The sequence below is a fragment of the Zootoca vivipara genome, chromosome 3 (assembly GCF_963506605.1).
Source record: "Zootoca vivipara chromosome 3, rZooViv1.1, whole genome shotgun sequence".
NCBI lineage: Eukaryota > Metazoa > Chordata > Lepidosauria > Squamata > Lacertidae > Zootoca > Zootoca vivipara.
In genome coordinates this window covers 51,350,830-51,374,632 of record NC_083278.1, presented here as the reverse complement: position 1 = coordinate 51,374,632, position 23,803 = coordinate 51,350,830, and the positions used below count along the sequence as shown (strand labels likewise).

The 23,803-nt window shown below is 40.0% G+C and overlaps 1 protein-coding gene across 3 annotated transcripts in view; it reads right to left on the bottom strand.

Moving 5' to 3' along the window:
* The window catches only part of NT5DC1 (5'-nucleotidase domain containing 1), a 95,888-nt gene that overhangs the window by 23,508 nt on the left and 48,577 nt on the right, over window positions 1-23,803 (bottom strand). For all 3 annotated transcript variants that reach the window (XM_035109120.2, XM_060272642.1, XM_035109121.2), the window contains exons 7-8: window positions 10,258-10,432; window positions 7,835-7,932 (exon numbers count right to left, since the gene is read on the bottom strand). In XM_035109120.2, coding sequence (XP_034965011.1) covers window positions 7,835-7,932; window positions 10,258-10,432 — 273 coding nt within the window. The remainder of the gene's footprint in view (window positions 1-7,834; window positions 7,933-10,257; window positions 10,433-23,803) is intronic.

The following is a 23,803-nucleotide window of genomic DNA, read 5'->3' as shown; positions in this document are numbered from 1 at the left end:
TAAGCTTCTTCTGCCATACTGCTCCAATACATAGCTACTATTCCCAACATATTAGTTAGCCTTAGATATGTATAATACTGCTAAGTTTTGTATAATGCTCTTTAAATGCTATATTTAACCTTCTGGAAGAGAACTAGTTTTCTAATGTAATTCCTGGAATGACTAAGTGGAGAGCCTTTTCCTCTGGATTTAATTTTATACAAGTGTGTGCAAATTACAGATACAATTTCCTACATAGCAATGATATCCATGTAAGAAGTGTGAAGGAGTTCTAAGACCACATAGAAGACTCTGTAAATTATGATGGCTCTATCCTACTTAAGAATTAGTTAAATATTATGAAGAATCAACTTAGGGAGAGAAAAATATGGTACTTTGAGGGGGGAAACCACAAGGCCACATGCATCAGAATTTACACTAATCCTATACAGGTGACCAACTCTACAAGGAAAAACTGATGAAACAAGTGTCAAACATGAAAATGAATTGTCATGCATTCTGAGGTTTTTGACCTTTAGCATTTGCTGCCTGAATCTAAACAAAAGTAAAAGAAGAAATCTGAGGCGTCTTTTGGAAGCATTGAGTCCAGTGTCCAACGTAATGAATTTCAGCAAGAGTTCCAATTCTGACGTCTAGTTACCCAACACTTGAAGTGGTTTATGCTTTACAGCGGTCATTTCCCAAACTCTTTAAACCATCCTGTACATTTAACCAAAATATTTGTTGGGAATGAGGAATGAACTCCCCATTGCTTGTGTTGGATTGAGAGGTAAACAAGCTAATCTTCTCACCCCACAAAAAATGGGAAGTAGTGCAGCTTATTTCTAAACCAACTTGATGCTAGATTGCGAGTTAATTTAAATACATTTGTATAGTTTTATATCAGGGGTTGCTAAACTCTGGCCCTCCAGATGTTGCTGAACTACAACCCTAATCATCACAAAGTTTTCACTTCTGGACTAAACCTCTGTCAGCCACTATGAATCAAAAGGCAGTTTCCTGTATGTGTTCAGGTATTCCCCCCACTTATGCGAGGTTTACGTTCCCAGACTTCACGCACATAGGTGAAATCACGTAAAGTAGGGAGGGCGCTGTTGAGAGAGGCTGGGAAGTAGCTCTATCTTGACAGATCTCACCCATCCGCCTGCCTTCCCTGGGTGACAATGCACCCTTCTTCATATGCGCCTGGTGACTAGGAAGTTGAGCTTGGGGTTAGTGTGTTGGTGGCCGGGTGGCTCCTTGTGCCCAGTGCTGCTGCAGGGCCTCTAGGCTATCTCCCTGTTCATCTTGGAAGATGCTGGAGACTGCTTTCTTTTATCTAGTTTATCTCTCCCCCCCCCTAAATAATGTTGCTGCCTGCTTGTGAGGCGATGAGAGAGAGGACAAGGCTGATCGGAGGGTGGATGGACTCTCGGATCCTGCCCAAGGAACAAAACTGACATGAACGAGCAAGAAAGGGAGGGATGGCCAAGGAGAGTTAGGGAACTGGGGCAGTGATATACTTGGAGTGGGGTGCAAGCTGCTTCCCTCACTCTCCAGCTCTCTTTGTGCTGTTTTGTCTCCATTTCCTGGTTCAAATCATTTATTTAGATATTTTACAGTGACACTTGTAAACGCACGAGTGGAATGCATATAAATGGGGGGGGGGCTGTCTGTAGTTCTAAAGTTTACAGAAGAAATCTGCTATTATACAGCTAACAATAGTTTGTGACCAATTTCTCTACTCATTTTCAACAAACAAAGGAAACTCTGTTCTTGGCTAAAAGAAATTACTCAGGCTGTTCTGCTGTTGCTCTGGTATTTTTTTCAGTCTTTGAAAGGCAGAAAAAACACACCAGATATAGTGTTTACTTCCTCTCAGATTCACTTCCCAATTCAGAAGTAATTCCCTAGGGTATGAGGGGGAATGCTAGGGGAATTTAAAAAAAAGAAAAAAAGGAACTCTACGCACAGTGCTGTACTTATTTTTTTTGCACTGCTTTTTACTTGATAGGAATTTTGTACAACCATAACCTTCTAAACCAAATGTGGCCCACACATTATGTATGACACCTTTCCAGAGACTCAATAAACCTGACGTAGCTGCCTGCTAGGGTCAACAGAAATGGGAAGTCTAGATAGAGTATTTAGAATGTTGTGTAGGGTGGACTTATAGCCCATAAAACTACTCTGAGTTTAGGTATTTTTTTTACTCAATGTATTGTTTTGCCTATGCTCCGAACTCAACTGATCACCATATTTGAAGTTGGGAGGCAGTTTGTCTCACAGTTAACCCAGTTACTGTGTGTGCTCCTGTATGTACACACCCTCCCTCCCATATAACATGCAGTTTGTATATTTCATTTGCAGCTATCTGAAACATCTTGCTTACCCCTGTTTCTTACTTGTAAGACTTTATTTTTCAACGAGAAATGTTGTAAAAATAATTCTGCATGAAGAAGGCAACAGGCAACTTCCTTGCCCTTTCAATATCTCTGATTTCCTGCTTGGCAGAACACAGGCTGCCTGCTTATGGCAGCATTTCCCCCCCTCTGGTTCATTATGGGATATTTAGAGTTAAATTAATAACTGTCAGTGAACTTCAGTTCAAACTACCATAGTACTCTCTATCAAGGGATTTCATCTCCCCAATTTCCTGTTGCCACGCACACACACACAGAGAGAGACATACAAAAAGAAACAGCTAATAATAAGGTACAGGTAGGTAGCCGTGTTGGTCTAACGTAGTAAAAAAATAAAAATTCCTTCCAGTAGCACCTTAGAGACCAACTAAGTTTGTCATAGGTATGAGCTTTCGTGTGCATGTACACTTCTTCAGATACTGTACACTGAAACAGAAGTCACCAGACCCTTATGAATAGTCAGAGGGTGGGGGTGGGGATATTACTCAGAAGGGTGGTGGGAATGGGTGATTGGCTGATACCGTAGGAGTGGTAAACCTGTTGATGACTGTTAACGACTGTTAACGACTGCAATTGGTCTTGCAGGAAAAAGCAAGGGGTGAGGTGCTAAAGAACATAGCTGCCAAGTTATCCCCTTTTTTAAGGGAAATTCCATTATGCTGAATAGGCTTCCTCATGAGAAAAGGGAAAACTTGCCAGCTATGCTAAAGAAAGCTTTATCATGTATAATGAGATAAGAATCCAATGTCCTTATTCAGACCAGGTCTCTCCATGGTTTTAAGCTTGGTAAAGGTAAAGGGACCCCTGACCATAAAGGGTAAAGGGACCCCTGACCATTAGGTCCAGTCATGACCGACTCTGGGGTTGCGCGCTCATCTCGTATTATTGGCCGAGGGAGCCAGCGTATAGCTTCCAGGTCATGTGGCCAGCATGACAAAGCCGCTTCTGGCAAACCAGAGCAGCACATGGAAACACTGTTTACCTTCCCGCTATTGCAATTCAGCAACTTCTCTTTCCAGTCTGTTTCTGAAATTTTTCTGTAATAAAACAGCTACTTTGAGATCTTGTATAGAATGTCCCGGGAGATTGAAGGAGAACACTGTAGTGTATCTGAAGAAGTGTGCATGCACACAAAAGCTCAAACCTATGACAAACTTAGTTGGTCTATAAGGCGCTACTGGAAGGATTTTTTTATTTTATTTTAATAATAAGGTAAATACCCGAGACATGATCCATTCTTGATCATCCCCACCTTCCTTTGCACAAAGGAATGGCTGTCAATGGCACTCTCATAATTTTCTAGCTTCCCCTCCTCCTGTGGACACCACAGCACTGTGGCTGTTTGTGCGCCTTCCATGCCCTCATATAGCTGCTGTTCTCTTCCCAGGGATCTTGGCCTACGAGAAACTTAAGAATAAATTTTCCCCAGGAGAGGAGCACAATCAGTTGCATCTGTGAAAGGCACACATAGGGAACCCATTCTGCATAATTATCAGTGCACCGTGGTGTGCGTGTGCCCAAGACAGGGAGAGAGGAAAGATGCTGTTTTATTCTTATATACATGATAAGCTTACTCCCCTGCCCCAGAGTAATCTCTCTCTGGTAAAAAATTAGGCTCATACTACATGCTGACTGAAAATCTGTGATTTTTCTGCTTTCTCTTCATTAAATGCACACCAGCGAAAGGGAGACAAGGATAATCATTTGTCCAGGGAAGCACAGAGAACCTGGAGGCATTTAACTCTACAATTTTCCTGATCTAAAATTACACGCATATTCCAGATACTGTTTCCTCTATGGGGAAAAACCTAAAGCAAATACAAATGGCTGATTGAAATGCTTATTACCATCTGTTTATAACAGCGAAACTACATGTCACTCCGGGAAAACTGTGATTAATATGATGATAAAAAAAGCCCAATCCTTTAATGCAGCTTCCAGGAGAGGTGCTTCTAATTTGATTGGGAAAATTGTGCTTAGGCTGATGGTATTTAACCCTCCCCTCTGTGTCTCTAAGAGAAGGAATTGTATTGTCTCTGAGAAAAGGAGCCTGTATCATGTCTGTATTCTCGTCCCACAATAAATCCCCACCTTGAAGGGGCTGCATGTTAATTAAATCCAGGACCATTTATTTCTAGATTCCTAGAATCCTGTCAAGCATGAACTCCATACAGGCTATGTGAAATTACATCATACCAGTATAGCGATGTGGGGAGAAATAAGATTTTGCTTGCCTTTTGGTAAGAAGCTACCTAATTCACACTTATGTCAAGCCAATATGTGAACCAAAAACACAGCTACCTATCCTTTGAAATCAGCTCTTCTCATTTCTCCAACCAATGCACACAAAAAGACATACATTGTGAACATAATATACAAAAACATTTGCAAATTGCTGCAGAAGTATGGAGAACTGAATTTACGATAGGAAAAAATGAGGAAAAGAGAAACTGAAATTGACATGTCTGTCCCTATACCAGTCACAACGTAAGGATGATATTAAGGACAGATCTGTGCATGACAATAGCGCCTTCACTTGCTGCTAAATCTCACAGAAACTAGATCCCTGTCCTTTGTACACAGTCCTAGTAAATAGCAGATTTTAACAGCCATGGGGCAGATCAGATTCCAAACTTGAGACATTTTTTAAGCGTCTTATTTCTTGGTTTTCCATTCACCTAATATTTATGTGGTTTTCCACTTGTCAATTGTTTTCCATTTATCTATTGTTTTATGACAACTGTTAAAAGGATATTAAAAGATAGAGAGTCTAAGAGGGAAAGCATGTGAAATGAAAACTTTCTCTTCAAAAGCGGCATGTCATTTGTTGAGGGTGTTTCAGAGAATGGCTACTTAAACCCACGTAAGGAAACCCCAATAAATATTTCTTTGTGCAGGGGTAGCCAACATGGTGTTCTCCAGGTTTTCTTGGACTACAAGGCCATTGTTCTTGACTATTCACAGGGCTGACTGGAGTTGTAGTGCAACCATGGAGGGTGCCATGTTGCTTACCCCTGGCTTAGTAGAAAGGTAGAGCAGTGTACCTCATTTAGAAACTCATAGTGAAGCAAGGTGAAGTGGACAGCTTGCTAGGAGAGTTGGTTTCCAACTCTGATTACATACTCAGGGAATTTCAAAAAGGGGGGGGAAATGCTTCATTGGGGAGCACTGATCCTACTTTCTTTTAAAATGCCAGAGTCATCTTCTTCAAAATACAGTGCAGTCGTAACCATATCTAAGTGCTACTGAATTCAATAGGGCTTATTCCCAGATAAGTGGGGTTAGGGCAATTATTTATATTTCCAGGGGCTCACATTTCATTTTTGTAGGTGTACATCAAGATGTACAGAAAAAAAACTGCTTAAGGCAACAAGAATGCATTTGCAAACACATATATCATATAGTGACACTCATCATAGAAGAATGGTGGGCTGCATTTCCCTCTTGAAAGCACACTCACCAGAATTTGTTTTCGTGTATTGTGTGAAATGGCCTGTGGTCACCAGAGTGTACCAACACCAATCTGTTCATAACACCACAACATACCTGACACAGAGGCCTTTTAGTGATGGTGCTCATGATTTGGAATATTCTGCCTGTCAGGCTTGAATTTATTTATTTTTATGCAATTAAATACAGTGTTACCTCGGTTTTCAAGCATCTTGAAAGCCGAACGTTTTGGAAGCTGAACGCCAAAAACCCGGAAGTACAGGTGAAACTCGGAAAATTAGAATAGCATCAAAAAGTGCATTTATTTCAGTAATGCAATTTACTATTTCTTTATTTCCCCTTTAATTTTTACAAATGCTTTCTTTTGGAAATTCCACAGTAATAAAACAAATAGTTACAATAATACAAAAATAAACATTGCTATTACATTTCATTAATTACATTCCATTTATAATTGACCCGCCTAATAACAAGGCCAGTGGAAGTGATGATATTCCAGCTGAACTATTTAAAATTTTAAAAGATGATGCTGTTAAGGTGCTACACCCAATATGCCAGCAAGTTTGGAAAACTCAGCAATGGCCAGAGGATTGGAGAAGATTAGTCTACATCCCAATTCCAAAGAAGGGCAGTGCCAAAGAATGCTCCAACTACCACACAATTGCGCTCATTTCACACGCTAGCAAGGTTATGCTTAAAATTCTACAAGGCAGGCTTAGGCAGTATGTGGACTGAGAACTCCCAGAAGTGCAAGCTGGATTTCGAAAGGGCAGAGGAACCAGAGACCAAATAGCAAACATGCGCTGGATTATGGAGAAAGCTAGAGAGTTCCAGAAAAACGTCTACTTCTGCTTCATTGACTATGCAAAAGCCTTTGACTGTGTCGACCACAGCATACTATGGCAAGTTCTTAAAGAAATGGGAGTGCCTGATCACCTCATCTGTCTCCTGAGAAATCTCTATGTGGGACAAGAAGCTACAGTTAGAACTGGATATGGAACAACTGAGTGGTTCAAAATTGGGAAAGGAGTACGACAAGGTTGTATATTGTCTCCCTGCTTATTTAACTTATATGCAGAATTCATCATGCGAAAGGCTGGACTAGATGAATCCCAAGCCGGAATTAAGATTGCCGGAAGAAATATCAACAACCTCAGATATGCAGATGACACAACCTTGATGGCAGAAAGCGAGGAGGAATTAAAGAACCTTTTAATGAGGGTGAAAGAGGAGAGCGCAAAATATGGTCTGAAGCTCAACATCAAAAAACCAAGATCATGGCCACTGGTCCCATCACCTCCTGGCAAATAGAAGGGGAAGAAATGGAGGCAGTGAGAGATTTTACTTTCTTGGGCTCCTTGATCACTGCAGATGGTGACAGCAGTCACGAAATTAAAAGACGCCTGCTTCTTGGGAGAAAAGCAATGACAAACCTAGACAGCATCTTAAAAAGCAGAGACATCACCTTGCCGACAAAGGTCCGTATAGTTAAAGCTATGGTTTTCCCAGTAGTGATGTATGGAAGTGAGAGCTGGACCATAAAGAAGGCTGACTATGCAAAAGCCTTTGACAACAACAACACAATGACAAATAATTACAATTACAACAAATAAAGGGTTGACATATCTTGCTTTGCATGCCATGCATCTATTTCATATATTGGTTTCACCTTTTAAGTTGTGTTACTGAAATAAATGCACTTTTCAACAATATTCTAATTTTCCGAGTTTCACCTGTAGATGCTTCCATTTTTTAACATGCCTCGGAAGTCGAATGGCTTCTGCTGCGTGTTTTTCCATTTTCTCCATTGAACTTGCAGCCAGCCCTTTGCGACTTGGTTTTCGAACGTTTTAGAAGTTGAACGGTCTTCTGGGACGGATTACGTTCGAGAACCGAGATACTACCATATGTTATTTGCAATCTGCTCAATGTGCTCTTGTTTACTAAAGCGGCTTAAATGTTTAAATATTATTCAAGCTTACCAAGTGTTCGGAAAGGTCTTTGATCTGGTGGCTGAGAGAAGAAACCTGGTTTCAGGGCGTTTGTGATTACAATGTCAAAAAGGTCTTCAAATTCATTCCTATGACAATGATAAAAAACAAAACAATCGAAATGCATTTTAAGGCATTAAATAGATATTTGCCCTAGTATAAAGAAGCTCAACTAATTGAATTAGGGGTGGGTTTTTGTTGTTGTTGTTAGGGTTGCATAAATATTTGTTTAGGAATAATTTCTGTTTTCTATATGCATGAGAATATCATTTACATAAGAAATTTATGAAAGACACCTTTACTGCAACACTAGATCATGTTTGCCATACTCCTGAAAAAAATCCTCATGAGTTTTGATTGCTAATCAGATGTGAAGGTAATATAAGAACAAGCAGACAAATGAGTTTTACAAGCATCAGAAATGACTAAAGTTTTTATCCTGACTAAAAATAAATAATTTAATCCCTAAAATTAACTCCATATTTGAAATGCTTATGATATATAATACTTTTAGTCAGGTAATCAAATCTGAAAAATGTTGAGTGCTGAAGTAGGCAAATAATTGACAATACATTTTAATAATATGAGATATAAGCAAAGGGTAGCAATTATATACCTTGGGCACAATCCAGGGAGAATTATACTCACTTAAATCCCACACTGAAATCAATGGGAGTTAAGCGCTTTCTTTAAATTGAGCATACATCTCTCTCTTAGATTTTATGGATTGCATTCAACAGCTAAACTCCAGTGTGGAGTCCTATTATTGCTTAGGTCCTATTATTAATGAAGAAACATTGACAGAAAAAAAAGCTTTACAGGGCTATATTCTTAACAGAGATATGCAAAATATTCTGTACAAGGGTCAACAAATTAGACTTTCATTCCAACAACATTGGAAATGCGGTTTAAAACAGAGAGATGTGTTTGTTGGCTAAGGGAAAGTATGTCTAAACTAACTGCAAAAAGTGCAGAAATGTCCTTGTCCTGAGGTTAAACTTGGTGTCTGTTCTATTTTCTAGATTTGTTCATGGTCAGCAATATAGCACAATATAGCACAATATTCTTATGATATATAAAACTCATAATCAGATAATTAGTATGCACATAGGTCAGGACGATATCTGACACCATGACCCTGTTCATTCCCACAGTTTATGCACAATGAATGTCTGCAGAGGACTGAAGAAAGGAAGCATCTGGAAATGATTTAAGGAATACAGTGTTCTGAGTGCAAAAATTCAAAGCTAAAGGAGAAAAGAAGTAAGTTCTATGTGAATCCATTTACTGTATTAAAAGGAGAAGCAGGGAAAATGCTGACTTTCCCCCGCCCTTCACCTTTCCAGTTTAATATTTTCCAGTTGAATCTACCCATGAATTTAATTGGAAGTTGCAATGGAAGCTAGCAAACCAGTTCAACACATCTAGATTTCACATGCTGTTCTTCACCTAGGCTGCAATCTTCTGCCCCCTACTCAATGTACAACTCATTGGATTAAATTGTGTTTACTTGCATATGTTATTTATAAATGAAATACACGAATTGCTGAAGGTATCAAAAGCCACTGGAATGTCCAAAATAATCAACAGGACTGCACTCCTGTGTCCTTTCCTGGAGAAGGTGGTTCGCCAGGATGGCTATGGCAATTTCAATCTCAAAAGCAAGCTGACGTTTGGATTGGACTGGCTCCAAATAATCAGTGCTATCCAAAACTGCCTGGAGCTGGAACACCATTTCCTGCTCCAGCACCCTTCCCAAGAATGGCTACTTTTGACACTGGACAGTAATTATTCAAATATGCTGGATCCAGATTAGTTTCTTTATAAGGGGTAGTTGGAACCACACCTTCCCTCAGTATGGCACCAAGCACCATGGAGATCCAGATTGATCATCCAGAACTGGCTGCTTTTGATAGTCAGGAAGGAAAAGGAATCCAAGGGAAAAGGAATCCAAGAGAAGCTAAGAAGTCCCCCAGCTCACCCCAAACTGCATCTGTCAGACACTAGAAATTGGCTAAAACAAATGTATGTGGAAGGGTTTGTGTATCTGTATATTTTCCTCTGTATGAAGAAAAACACCAGATTTTGAACAACAACAACATACCATGGTCCATGGGGCATGGGTGAAATATCTCTACTCCACAGCACTTATGGCTGCATTTCAGCAAATAAAATAAAAAACAGTTAGTGGGAGGTTGCTCCTCTATCGCCTGCATCTCAATAAGTTTGGCCGTCATTAAGAATGCAATGGGTGAACTGGCCCCCTATGATTTTTGGTCACAATTTAAGATACAAATGTACTCAGCATTAAATCATCAGACACCCATTTCTTACTTTTTTCATTCCTTTTTTTCCTGCCAACTGCAAGATAAAGTCTAAATGAAAACAACAAATGATGGAAGCATTCTACTTACCCTAAGGTGTGTTCACATAAGAGCCTGCAGTAGTCACTGTGAGAACTGGTAATCAATAGCAGAATCTTTCCACTGTCCTTGAGTCTTCTCAGCCACTTTTTGACAGAATCAGGACAACACTGTATGTATTTTCCTGGATTGCGTTTTACTTCTGGAAAGTATGTCCCTGCATTTTCTGAAAAGTAGAGGATAAGATTATGCAGAGTATGGAACACACGCATGTCATCTGTGTGCCCACTTGCACACAGTTTTTAAGACCCAGTTCAACAGCTCTTCTCTGCCCCCACAACTGCTTTTAAAAATAAGTTATGCGATTCCATCAGGGCAGATGATAAGAGGGAGGTGTACAAATTTATTGCTGGGCACATGGAATCCCATATTTAAGCACTCATGTTGATTTTCATCTATGAAAAGAAATGTTATGAAATAAGGAGGAAAGAGAAATTTCAATGTGTGGTTTACTTTGGTAATAATAACTTAATCACCAGACAGAAGAACTATTACATCTAAACATGCTTGATGTTCAAGAACGCATTCATAATGTCACCTTAATGCTTAACACTGTGGTTAAGGTAAGTTCTGCAGGAGTCTTCCCTGACCTGGTACCTTCCAGATATTATGGACTACAACTCCCAACATCCCTAACCACTGCTTATACTGGCTGGGAAAGATAGGAATTGAAATCCAGCAGCATCTGGGGGCCGCCGCCATGTTGAAAGAGACTGTTCCACACCAACCAGAAAGCTGAACCAAGGCACACTAATTGCCAGAGAAGTCTGAAATTGGGAATGTTTACACACTTAAAAGCCAAAACTTCAGACTGCAACAGAAGCCAGCACTTCAGCACAAAGGAAGCAAAGCCACAAGCAGGGTGGAATGTTGGACTGTGGGAGTTTCACTGGCACCATTATACACTTGCATCAGACTCGGGCAGAATTCCCAGTGGCTGCCAGGAACATGCACCTCTGCTAACAGCATGCAAGCTGGATTTGGTAACATTTCTATATGCATTTCCCTCTCTTGCTCAATACCATTGGTCAGCTTCACTGAATGGTTTAATAAATCCTAGACATTACTTCTCCTTGTGGAATGTGCACAGTGCCTTCCTCAGATCAAAATGCAAACAAAAATTTAAACCTCTTGGCCTTCAACTATTTCACGAGGAGGAGCAGGGTATATTTGAAATGGCAATATCTGTAGGGAATGAAATAGTCTCAGCAGTTGGTTCAAATCCAGTTGCTACAAAAGAGGACTTGGAAGGGAGCCAGTGTATAACCACTGATTTCAATGGGATAAAACAGCTTAAACTCCAAGTGCTCCAGGTTTTCATCAGCTTAAGGATCCAGCTTCCAGAGAAATAAGTAAAATATGTTATAACTGCTGCACAGCAAATGGTTTTCTATAACAACTGCAATGAAAGGGGGGTAGAATTATTATATTGTAGCATAGAGGAATAGATATCTATACACAAAGGTAAATCATTCTAGTTTAAACAAGAGTACAGTAGTTTCTGTTATATATAAGTTGGTACAGTCGTACCTTAGAAGTCAAATAGAATCCGTTCCGGAAGCCCCTTCGAAACCATTTGGAAACCATTTGGAAACCAAAGCGTGGCTTCTGATTGCCTGACGTAAGCTCCTGCAGCCAATCGGAAGCTGCAGAAAACCTGTCGGACATTTGGCTTCCAAAAATAGTTTGCAACCCGGAACAGTCACTTCTGTGTATGCGGTGTTTGGGAGCTAAAACATTTGAGAACTAAGTTGTTCAAAACCAAGGTACGACTATATATGATAAAATAGAAAATTAACAGGTCTTAGTTAGACACTAACAAAATCCTTTGGGCTGGTCCTTTCTGTAGAGTTTGATAACTTTCTTGTTAATAAATTACTGAAATGGATTGTGTGTGTGTGTGTGTGTGTGTGTGTGTGTGTGAGAGAGAGAGAGAGAGAGAGAGAGAGAGAGAGAGAGCGCAATTATCAAAAATAGCAATGAAATGGTAAATATGCATCTGGACTGTACCACACCAGATTGGGAAGACATTCACAATTCCCATCTCACATAGAAAAATGCATAAATGTCCTAGCCATACCTGTCTAGTCTCCCCGACATGACATTTATCTGAGTGTAAAAATTATTATTTTTATGCTTTCATCAGTCAAACCCCCCTCCTGCAGTCTGAAATGGAGAGACACAGGCTTTCCACTTAATCTATAGTTTGAGAGAACTAATCCTGTGTAACCCTCATTGTTTCTGCTGCTACAGAAAGCATAATACACTGTTATCTGGGAATGAGATTACACTGGAGCGATCTGTGTTATAAATCTCTCCAATGTTTATTTTGAGAAACTGCCAGAATCTATATTTACTGGAGTATGCCCCTACGGTTTTTAACTCCTCTTAGGATCAACATACTGTATTTGGGTTTGGTTTTTTCCAGCAGACTCAGAAGATGAAGTAACACAGTTTTGCTGATATTGTATTTTTTCATCTTTCCTTAATTGCTCTTCTTAAAACTCAATGCACTAAAGCCTAGAAAATGAACATAGGCATACAATAATGATTCTATTGTTCAAGCTAAGCAGGCTTGGCCAGGCAAACTGCTTGGAACCCTACTCTGATGTCTTCACAGAAACAGTGGGGTATAAGTGTGCAATAAATACAGTAAAAATAAAAGAGAGGGCAAACAAGCAGTGATTTGTAAATGAGAAGGCTAAGCTGAGGTGAGTAATTAGTTGCATGTGGCCTGGCTGGCAGCAGAATCTGGTCTGAGCCCTGAGTTTCCCTTGCAGATCACTTCCTCATAAACTTCAAGTGATTAAACTGCTTTGTGTGTCTGTGTGTGTGTGTGTGTGTGTGAGCTATCTTCTTCAGAGAAAGACCCACTCATTCAGGACTTCCGCATGAACACTTAAAGGTTTCAGTTTGTGAAGTGATTTATTAATTTGTAAAATAAATCCCCCAGAACAGACCTATTGAAACTAGTCATATCCATTAAATTCAACAGGTCTACTCACATTGGAACTTTGTTGGCTATAACACAATGATGGCCAACTGATATGTCAACAACCACTGTCAAGAGGTGCTGCGTGGCCACTTCACTTCATGTTACGTGTAACTCATTTCCCCCCTTTCTCCTCATATTACGTCTTTATAAAAAGTTTTTAGCACATTCTTATGATGATTATGCTGTAAATCTGATTTCCATGAAGCACACAGATGATTCCCATTTACTAAAGCAGGATTCTTTCTTGTATCACTCAAATCCCTTTGGAAATGTTTACCTCATGTCTGAAGGCATCCAGCATTCATGCATTCAAAGAGCCTGGCCATACCCATAGAAGGAGGCAGCAGCAATACACAATAAAAAGCTGAGAGCTCTAGGCAGCATTGGCTGCAACAGCCATTACCATTGCCAAGAGCTCTGCCACAGGAAATATGGACCATCTGGCTTCAAAACTGGGCACTGTAACAATTGTGGCAGGAATGAGTAAGCACTTGAAACTGCTAAAGCTGCTGGGTACGGAGGTGTCCCAAAGGTTTCTTACATCTCTGGCATCCCAGTGCTGTTTTATTTTTTATATATAGCTCGTACAATTGGTATTCTAAGCATTCTATTCATAAAACCTTTCAAAAGAAATACAAAAAAAAATCTCTTGTGTATTTATTTCACTAGGTCAATATCTCTGTTTTTTATAGTTTCTAGTAGTTAAGTTGGGCGGAATGAAGAAAAAACACAACTGAGAAAACATTGTAAAAATACTCTTCAACTTGTTACACTAAATGGAACAGAGCCCAAGCAAAAGAGTTGTTGTCAGCTTCCAAAACTCCAGAAAGGTATATAAATCCAAGAATAATCTAAAACAAGCAGCAGTAAATTTCCTACCCAATGACTTGTACTACAGAGGAAGGTTTTTATCTCATCGACTGTGCAATCCTGCATACTGTTTATGAGAACACGTAACCAAGAAAAAGTTATGGGATGTGGTGACATTTTTATCATGAGCACAATCAATTCCTTTCACTGCACATGGGAACAGGTGAGGGGTGCCCCTTCTGTAAAATCAAATTGTCCTTTATTCCTTATTCTGATTCTAGAAATGATTTTTAAATAAATCAATAAAAATTGTAATCAACGTTTTCCAGTGGACTCTCTCTCCCATTGTTGAAAAAGAGGGATGTAGCCACACTGTCAGACAATTTTATATCACTGCAGAAATACAGAAGGCTGAAAAGGCTACTGGAATACACAGAAATTATGGTTCAGAGAGAACTAGAGATGGAATTCAGTGCCACACTCTGCTTAACATGAGCACAAGCATTGTAGCTTGCCAGATCGAACAATCCTCACTCTGCTACCACCATGTGCTGTTCTGGGGATTCTCCTAACCCTCCAGAGTTAACCGTGGGGGAGGCCTTGGGGACTCATTAGGTGAATCCTACCCTATATTTTGTTGTAATTTAATATAGAAGAATAAAGCTGGCACCACACACATTCTTTTTATTGGTGTTGTCCTTATTTAGATTTGGAGAAAAAGCGAGTTTCAAGCATCAAAACAGAATCAAACCACCATTTGGCACATAAAAATCTGGCTTCTCCATTAATTAAACAGAGTTTAAACAGGGTTTGCCTTCAGACAAAATTTGAATCTATTTGTTTCAGACTGCAAATCAATGCTTCAAATTTTCCTATTTTTGCATGCAGATGAGGGAATGGGAAGGGGTAGCACATGAGCAAAAGATTCGCCACAGCATGTCCTCCTACCAACAAACCATTTGTTGTCTGGAGACTTTCGATCTGGAGATTTTTTAAACTGCACAGTATCATTTAAAGACGGGTGGTGTCCCAATAATATCTAAGACAAGGCAAGACAAATCTTGGTATTTTTTAGGCAGTACAAAACAAATGGTCAAATATAATTTGAACATTTTTGGGTGTGTATCAATAGGATGAGCCTGAAACAGACATAACAGTTCAAAAAGGACTATTATTCAACTGCCATAATCCTTTTTAAAATCCATGACCAATTCAGAGAATGCCACAATTCCATGTCTTTCCTAATGCCATCCATCCATTTTAACAGGTTCTGCTATATTTTGCAGTGATTTTGAGTCCCAAACGTTTCCCATGGGAGGTTAGCCATGAATAATTGAACAGCTGCTTTAAATAAGTTATTTGAGTTAAGAGAGAATATTCACTGGTGCAACATAATTAATTTTAAATCCCAGAACTTCACTGTAGGCATCTATCTTCTGTTGGATATGTATGAAAGCGATGGTTTGGGTGTGTATGGACCACCAGCCCCTTACTCCTGAAAAAGCTGATTATCTTATTTAGTTCTTTGATTTTTAAGACTGCTTCAAGGGAGCTTGTTGGCTGGTGTTCCCAAACAATGATAATAAAACCATCGGTTAAAACACATGCAGGCATTCCCTGTTTCAGTTTTAACAAACAGGGCTAAGGAACTTCTTTCAACCCAAGGGCTGCATCTCTTTTGGGAGGCTGCATTTCTTTTGGGGGGCTTCATGCCAGAGTTGGGCAGGGTCAGAGGCTAGAGTGGCTAAGGCAAGGAATGCTCCTGTCCAATCTTCCCCTAAATAGGGGATGGTTTTTGAGAAAGAAAAAGGCACCAGAGCTTCAACAACAGAGGTTGCATTTAGTTGGACCTTAACTGCTTCTAAGATTAGTTCTAGAGACAGTAGGTTGAATAAAAGGGGAGTGAAGGACATCTGTGCTGGCATTGCATCTGAACCAAGAAGTCTGTGGGTGTGAAATGGTTAAGTCTAAAGCAGAGAGACATATCGAGTAATATAATAGCCAGTGGAGTTTACTTGCTTTTGTATCATCAGCCAACATTTTCAGATCTATCTAATATTATCCAAATTGGCCTAGCTAGCTAATATAATTCCTGATTGGTAAACAGCGACCTAAAATTAAGTTTTCAGTACTTTGACTATTAAAAGATCCTGAGCATCTTTCACCGATATTAAACTTGTAGCACCCTTGCAAGAATGATTAATTATCTAAATGAGAAACTGTGATTACAATTTCCAGGATATTCTTTTCATCAGGAAAGCAACTGTGGAGAAGCAGCTTCTGCATCCCACTGAAACATTTGAGAATGAGCTGTGGGAGCCTTAGAGAAAAGCAGATAATTTTTTTTCTTTAAAGAAGATTTTGTTAAAAAAGCAGTACAACTCACCCAATTCCAGGGCATTGAAAAACTAACTAGAGATATTGAAAATGCAAAGTTATATTTACAAAGGGAAGGAAATAATATGAAATGCTTATCACTGTTAAAACTTTGAGATGGTTTTTGAGTCTATTCTTGGGTAAAAGTGTAGCAAGTTGCTAGACACAATGCTCTTGCAATAGACACAATGTTTAAAATGTTTTAATGTAAATTACTTTGTGTCGCTCTGTGGGAAAAGAAACAAAGAAGAAAACAACACCCATATTAACAACAACAAAACCAAAAACATAATATGGTGATTAGCAACTGAACTAACCTGCATTTATGTTCATGTTAATTATATAGTACTTGTATAAAAGCTCTGATTGGAAATGTAACCTCCTTAGCAAAACAGAATATGTGCCATAAAAAACTTTAAAATACCTTTCACATTTACCCCATTTTGGTCAAAAGATTGCCACCACTCCCCCCCCCCCCGCCCCAGCCAGGTCTTTTGGCCTTTAAAAGCTACACTGTAGGTTTCAACAACTGAACTTTTCTTTCAGACTTGGACAAGTGGTGATGAAAGAAACTCCACCTGTTGATTTTTTTTGCCTATTGTGCATCTGTTTATGACACGGGGCCCTGCCAAGAAATAAACTGGCAACCTAATTTGGAGGTGGGAGAAAACAGTAGCTAAGAATCCTCAGAAAACCAGCAAATTTCTTTCAAAGTTATAATCCTTTTACTAAACTATGTTGTCACTGCCACCTAGTGACACTGCACTAAATTCACCAAATATTTTGTCACATACTTCAGACAGGTGGCTAATAGCACCAATAAATCACCGTTGAAAGCTAGTATAAGCAAAATTGCAGCTGACTTTCCATACTATTGGGAACACTGCACTTTTTCAATACGTTCACCTTGCCACACAGCTTGGGGCCCAAATATCTGCAGAAGGAATGCCTCATCCAATACCAGTCAACTCTGTCTTTAAGATGGGCAGCAATCTGTCTGCATTCCCTGCCAGGATTTGGAGTGAGGGGACACAAACTGTAGGGCTCTGGCTGTGGAATGATATGACCTTGGAGGTGTGTTTGTCTCTTGCATTGTAGGGCTTCAGGTGTCAACTGAAAACAGACTGCTTTTGCAGTCTGATAAATAAGAGGTGTATGCATGCTTTTCTCAGCAATATATGTATTTCTGTTTCAGGTGTTCAGGAAAGCCCTGAAGACCCACTTGGTTTAGTCTCTTTCCCCTGTGTTCTGCTAATGCTTTCACTGGTTTATTTTAGTGCTTGCAGTTGTATTGTATTTCATTTTACTTGCACGCCATCTTGGGAGGATTTCCCCCATTAAAAGTAGCATAGAAATATTTTGAATAAATAAAAGAAAATAAATAAGTTTGATTTGGGAAAACAAATATGCAGATCTAGATAGACTAAAAGGTGGTGTTTTCCCACTTGTGACAAAATAACTATATGATATGTGACTCTCCTTAGGTAAGTAGGGCCTAGATTACTGGGATGTCTAAAGTCTCTATATTTCTTTTATGCAATAGTCCAGGAATGATGTGCTCAATATGTATTTATCATGGAGGAAATATACTCATCTTTCACAAAATGAATAATTAATTATTTGACAAAACAGCAATGTAAAACTGAGACGTCACTGTTACAACTTTTACCAGATCTTGTGCTAAATATAGATGCTTATCTAAAGTAACTTTTCCTCCCTGAGAACCTTTTTCTTAATATGCATTTTCAATAATATCAGCTGTTGACTGGAAAGTTCGCTTTGGAAGAGGACCAAATACTGTTAGAGCCAATCTGGATGGAAAACAGCAGCAATCTGGAATAGAGCTTCAGTACTTTGTTGTTTTTAACTTAAATCATATCTCAGAGGTTCCCACCTTAAAATTGTTTTGCTTGATTTGAATGACCTTCATAAGAAGACCTTAAAGTTTGTTGTCTTCTCTCGATCTTTTTTAGACCACAAACAAAAACCTATAATACAAATTTGAGCAAATAAGCTTCAAGAAAAAAGAATTCCCCCCTGTAAATTCCTGCACTCTGCGCTTCCATTCCAGACCTTTGGAAATAGTCCTTCCCACTGGATAGCAGCCAGGGCCACTCAAGAAGATTCTCTTCAGCAGGAGGGGCTACCCTGCCCCCCAGGACCAGACTGGAAAAGCAAAGGCAACCCCTCTGTCCCAAAGCCACACGAGTGCAATGGCTGCTGTATCAAAAAAGAAAAGGGCAAATGAATGGCAATTTTTCAGTTTTCTGCACAGAAACAGGCAGCAGTGGTGAAAATAGGGCAGGAGGGAACAATCCCAGCAATCACTGCCCTCCTGCACCACACATGGGGCAAGGCAGAAGCCTAAGAAAAATAGTGTCAGAAACCCAGGGAATGGGTGGAATGCCCCCCAGGAGATATAGAGAACAGGTATTCATGGGAATAAATCTTCCTTTCTCCAGTGGTTTCTGGAGGGTGTTCCAGGACATCAGGATATGACAAAACAGTATCATCCCAAGCTGGGCCAGGATCTATCAGTGTGTATTACCTCTACATCTCTCAAAGCAAAAGTCATGAGTTTGAAGACTTCAGTGAAGAGTTTAGTCCCTGTGGGACTGCCAGCACACAAGGCTGGTCTGGGAGGTTGCTATAGCCCCACTCTCTGGATATTATCCTATTGATTGGCCCTGTCTGCCCTTCGGGGGTGGGGCTACTTTTGAAGTTCTGGAACACCGTCCAGAAGCCATAGGAAAATAGACTGGATTCCATTTACGCTGGACTTTATTTCTACCTTCAATTCTACCTTTTAAAAAATAATGATGTTTTAAATTATGTAGCGATGTGGCCAGAAAGAAATGGCAGTGCAGAAGCAGGGTTGTACTACACAACCTGATTTTCCGTATTATTTTTTACAACTTGTCAAAATAACGTAAAAAAGTATCTGAAATTCATATTAATAAGAAAGGGAATATAAACTTTGGCAGGAACCCTTTTCAGAAACACAGAAAACAGATGTAATGCTCAAAACGTTACACTCCTAATGCAAGCCATACCGGTAGTATACATCTTTATGTATAACTACCCCAGGCAGGATAAAAACCCTGCTCCACATAGCTGTAATTGCTCCCTTTTCAATGTACCTTCAAGCAAACAACATATAAACATGTTGTTGTTGTTGTTGTTGTTGTTGTTGTTTAGTCGTTTAGTCGTGTCCGACTTCGTGACCCCATGGACCATAGCACGCCAGGCACTCCTGTCTTCCACTGCCTCCCGCAGTTTGGCCAAACTCATGTTTGTAGCTTCGAGAACACTGTCCAACCATCTCATCCTCTGTCGTCCCCTTCTCTTTGTGCCCTCCATCTTTCCCAGCATCAGGGTCTTTTCCAGGGATATAAACATATTACCGAGAATAATTATCTGTATGTGTTAGACCTCTGAATTCAAGGGGGGTGCACATTTACTGGGGAGCATGTCCAACTGAACTCAAGTGGAACTTACATCTGAGTAAACATATATAGCAGGGATAGGCAACCTGTGGCTCTCCAGATGTTGTTAAATGAATAATCTCTGCCTATTGGCTGCAGCTGCTGAGAGATGGGAGCTTCTCAGCTTCCCAGCTCTGGTACTGTATATAGGATTACAATGCATGTATTTCTTGAGATTAATCATCTCCGTTCACTCTACTAGCAATTTTGTGTGACTCCATGCTTTTTGTTTCAGAAGCCAACCAAAAACAATTAGTGGGTTATGTTTAACATGCTTGAATACAAAGAAGCATATTAGTTTGTAAATTAAAGGAATAATGTTTTTTAAAAAAAGAAAAGAAAAGAAAAACAATTACAAAATGGCTGTAGGGCAGCAAAGTGCAAAAGAGGACAGGGTTCCTGCATCTTTTATCACTGTGTAGAAGAGGGAATTTCAGCAGGTTTAGCTTGTCATATAATGGTTATGCCTGTTGTCTTTGTCCATGGACAAAGGTCCGTCTAGTTAAAGCTATGGTTTTCCCAGTAGTGATGCATGGAAGTGAGAGCTGGACGATAAAGAAGGGTGATCGCCGAAGAACTGATGCTTTTGAATTATGGTGCAGGAGGAGACTCTTGAGAGTCCGATGGACTGCAAGAAGATCAAAACTATCCATTCTTAAGGAAATCAGCCCTGAGTGCTCACTGGAAGGGCATATCCTGAAGCTGAGGCTCCAATACTTTGGCCACCTCATAAGAAGAGCAGACTCCCTGGAAAAGACGCTAATGTTGGGAAAGATTGAGAGCACAGGGAGAAGGAGACGACAGAGGACGAGATGGTTGGACAGTGTTCTCGAAGCTACCAACATGAGACTGACCAAACTGCGGGAGGCAGTGGAAGACAGGAGTGCCTGGCATGCTCTGGTCCATGGGGTCACGAAGAGTCAGGCATGACTAAACGACTAAACAACAACAATAATAATGGTCATAACCATTAAATATGTAGCAGCCTTGTTCTCTTTTGCCCCAGGCCTCCCTAAAATTGGCCTGGCATAGGCCTAGGCTCAGTGATGGTGAGGGCAGTTGAGCAGTGGAATGCTCTCATGCCCCTACTAGATGGCTCCTCAAGAGTAGGAAAACACATGGAAAAGAAAGAAAGATGAGCTAGAAATCATTCAAAGTTCTACCCTCAACATGAACTTAATTCAAGTTTAGTTCACCCAACAATTATGGACACTACTTTTAGATGTAGCTCGGCTATTTTTGAACTAATTCACTGAACTTTGATAAACCAAGCCAGTTTATCCAATCCCCATAATTGGGGTATTGCTGAGGCCCTCCTTGCAATCGGACATATGGCTGAAAGGGAATAGGGACTTTTCGATCACAGTGCTCTGAGAGGAGAATTTGGTCCTCTCATTGCCCACATTTTAAAGTGTGAATTGAAACTTGAGCTTGGTCACGTGTTGTTGTTGTTTACAGATCTTCTCTTTGGTCCGTCCCCCCTCCACTGTAACCATTTTTAAATAGTTTTGTTTTATTGTATTTTGGATTGTTGGCTTTTGCTTAGTAAAGTGGAATAGCAGTTTTGGCGCAAATAATAACCCTGATCTGTGTAGGCCTCATCTGTACACAGTTTGTCTTAAACCATGGTTTAATCATGAATGCGCTCTCGCTTGGGTTATTTCTGACTTACTGCTTGTTACATGTTTGAAACAAACCATGTTCTGTGTTCAGATCTCTTCTGAGGGGGTCCTAAATTCATGCACTGGAGTTATTATTCATGAACCTTGTTGGGTATTAGTGACTATAATCTGAAGCTGTGGCTAATGAAAATGCTTTTAGTAACTCACACATACCTTATTTTAGACTGGTTTTGTCTAGGCTAGAAGATAGTTATAAATTATCAAGCCTATATTTCACTTTTCTTGATTTGTTTTAGAAGCTGTGCAATTTTAACATTTTGACACAAGTGCAGAACCAGAGGCATCACCTAACCACAGAATTGTTTACAGCTCAGGTTGTGTTTCATTTCCATATAAAATATATTCATTTAACAACCTTTTTTAAGGTGGCCTGCAGTCTACTTAAAAGCCTAAAAAGAACCACCAGGGGGAGCAAGTTGCACTGCACATCCAGGCTCGAAGACCAATACAAAATTAAGAATGAGTACAAGCGTCGATAACTTTTCCTGCGATCTTCTACTGCTATTCACTTGAGGCGGTATGCCGTACTGGAATTTCCTTTCTGCTTTTTTCAGAGGAAGGTTTTTATCTCATCAACTGTGCAATCCTGCATACTGTTTATGAGAACACGTAACCAAGAAAAAGTTATGAGATGTGGTGATATTTTGATCATATGAAGCATGGGCACAATCAATTCCTTTCACTGCACATGGCAACAGGTGTGGGGTGCCTCTTCTGTAAAATCAAATTGTCCTTTATTCCTTATTCTGCTTCTAGAAATAACAATCCTCACTCTGCTACCACCATGTGCTGTTCTGGGGATTCTCCTAACCCTCCATAGCTAACGGGGGGGGGGGGGGCTTGGGGACTCAATAGGTGAATCCTACCCTATATTTTGTTGTAATTTAATATGGAAGAATAAAGCTGGCATCACACACATTATTTGGAGAAAAAGCGAGTTTCAAGGCAAGATTAAACCCTCGAGTCTCAAATAACCTAATGCAGAAGCCAGATTTTTATGTGCCATGTACAATTTAAATACTTTCTTACATAATTGAAAAATTCCTGCTTATGAATAATGAGGGCATTTAATTACTCACAGTAGGACATCTGGTCTCATTAGTACAAATTCAGTATAAACCATGTAGAATTATAATAGCATTTTGTATCTCGTGTCATTCATGTTTCCAGAGGTTTTTTTAATTGATTGTGGAACTCTGATGCCAAAATAAATGTTGAATGGGACTGCAGGACCGCTGAACTAAGACAAGTTTGTGATTGCAAGCTGTGGTTTGGGGAGGTGCACCGTACAATAGGGCAGCCTTCTTCAACCTTGGGGAGTCAGACCATAACGGCTGATTACCCCTTTCCCCAGCCCTTAGCTTTCAGCCGCCATCCCCAGCAGCAACAGCACACATGTCTGCCTGGCTGTTTAGGAATTTCCCTGGCCGGCAGGGCAAGACTGCCCACCAATAAAGTGAATTTAAATTGTGGGATTATATGACGGTGTGTGCTAATGGTAAGACAAATAAGAGGGAAATAAATAATGAAGGGGATTTGAGAAGGTAGAAACATGGTGTCTGTTTTTGGTAAAGACACAAATGCATAGCTGTCAAGTTCTCCCTTTTTAAAGGGAAATTCCCTTATGCTGAATAGGTTTCCTCGCGAGAAAAGGGAAAACTTGACAGCTTTGCAAATGAGTCAGCTAGGGCGGAAAGGAAGGAAGACGGATGGAATATAAAAATGGAAGCATATGTAGTTGGTTCAGTTGCATATAATAAGGCTTAGTTTCAAGCTGTTTTCAGCAGGGATGCGGGAGAAATTTAGTTCAGTTCACATTTAAAGGCGAACTTACTTAATTTGTACTTCCTGAAACAATATGTGAACTTTAAAACGTACATATCAATTGTCATCCCCTTTGGTGACCTGAGTATATTGGGAAATATTTCAGGGTGCACAATTCTAATTCTTGCAAATGCCTGGCAAATGAGTGGGCTCCATACTGCCTTGTTGTGGAGGGGGGAGGCAAAAAAATGATGCCCCCACAGCCCTTCCCAAAGCCAGTTAAGGGAGGAGCCAGTCTTTGAGTACCAGACACAAGAGGCTCTGGTGAGGTTCTACAGCCTCGTCATCTTCTTCCCAAAGCTGGGAAAATGCTAACTAGGCTTCCCTAGAATGCTGAAGGAACCTCTGCACATACATGGAAAGGG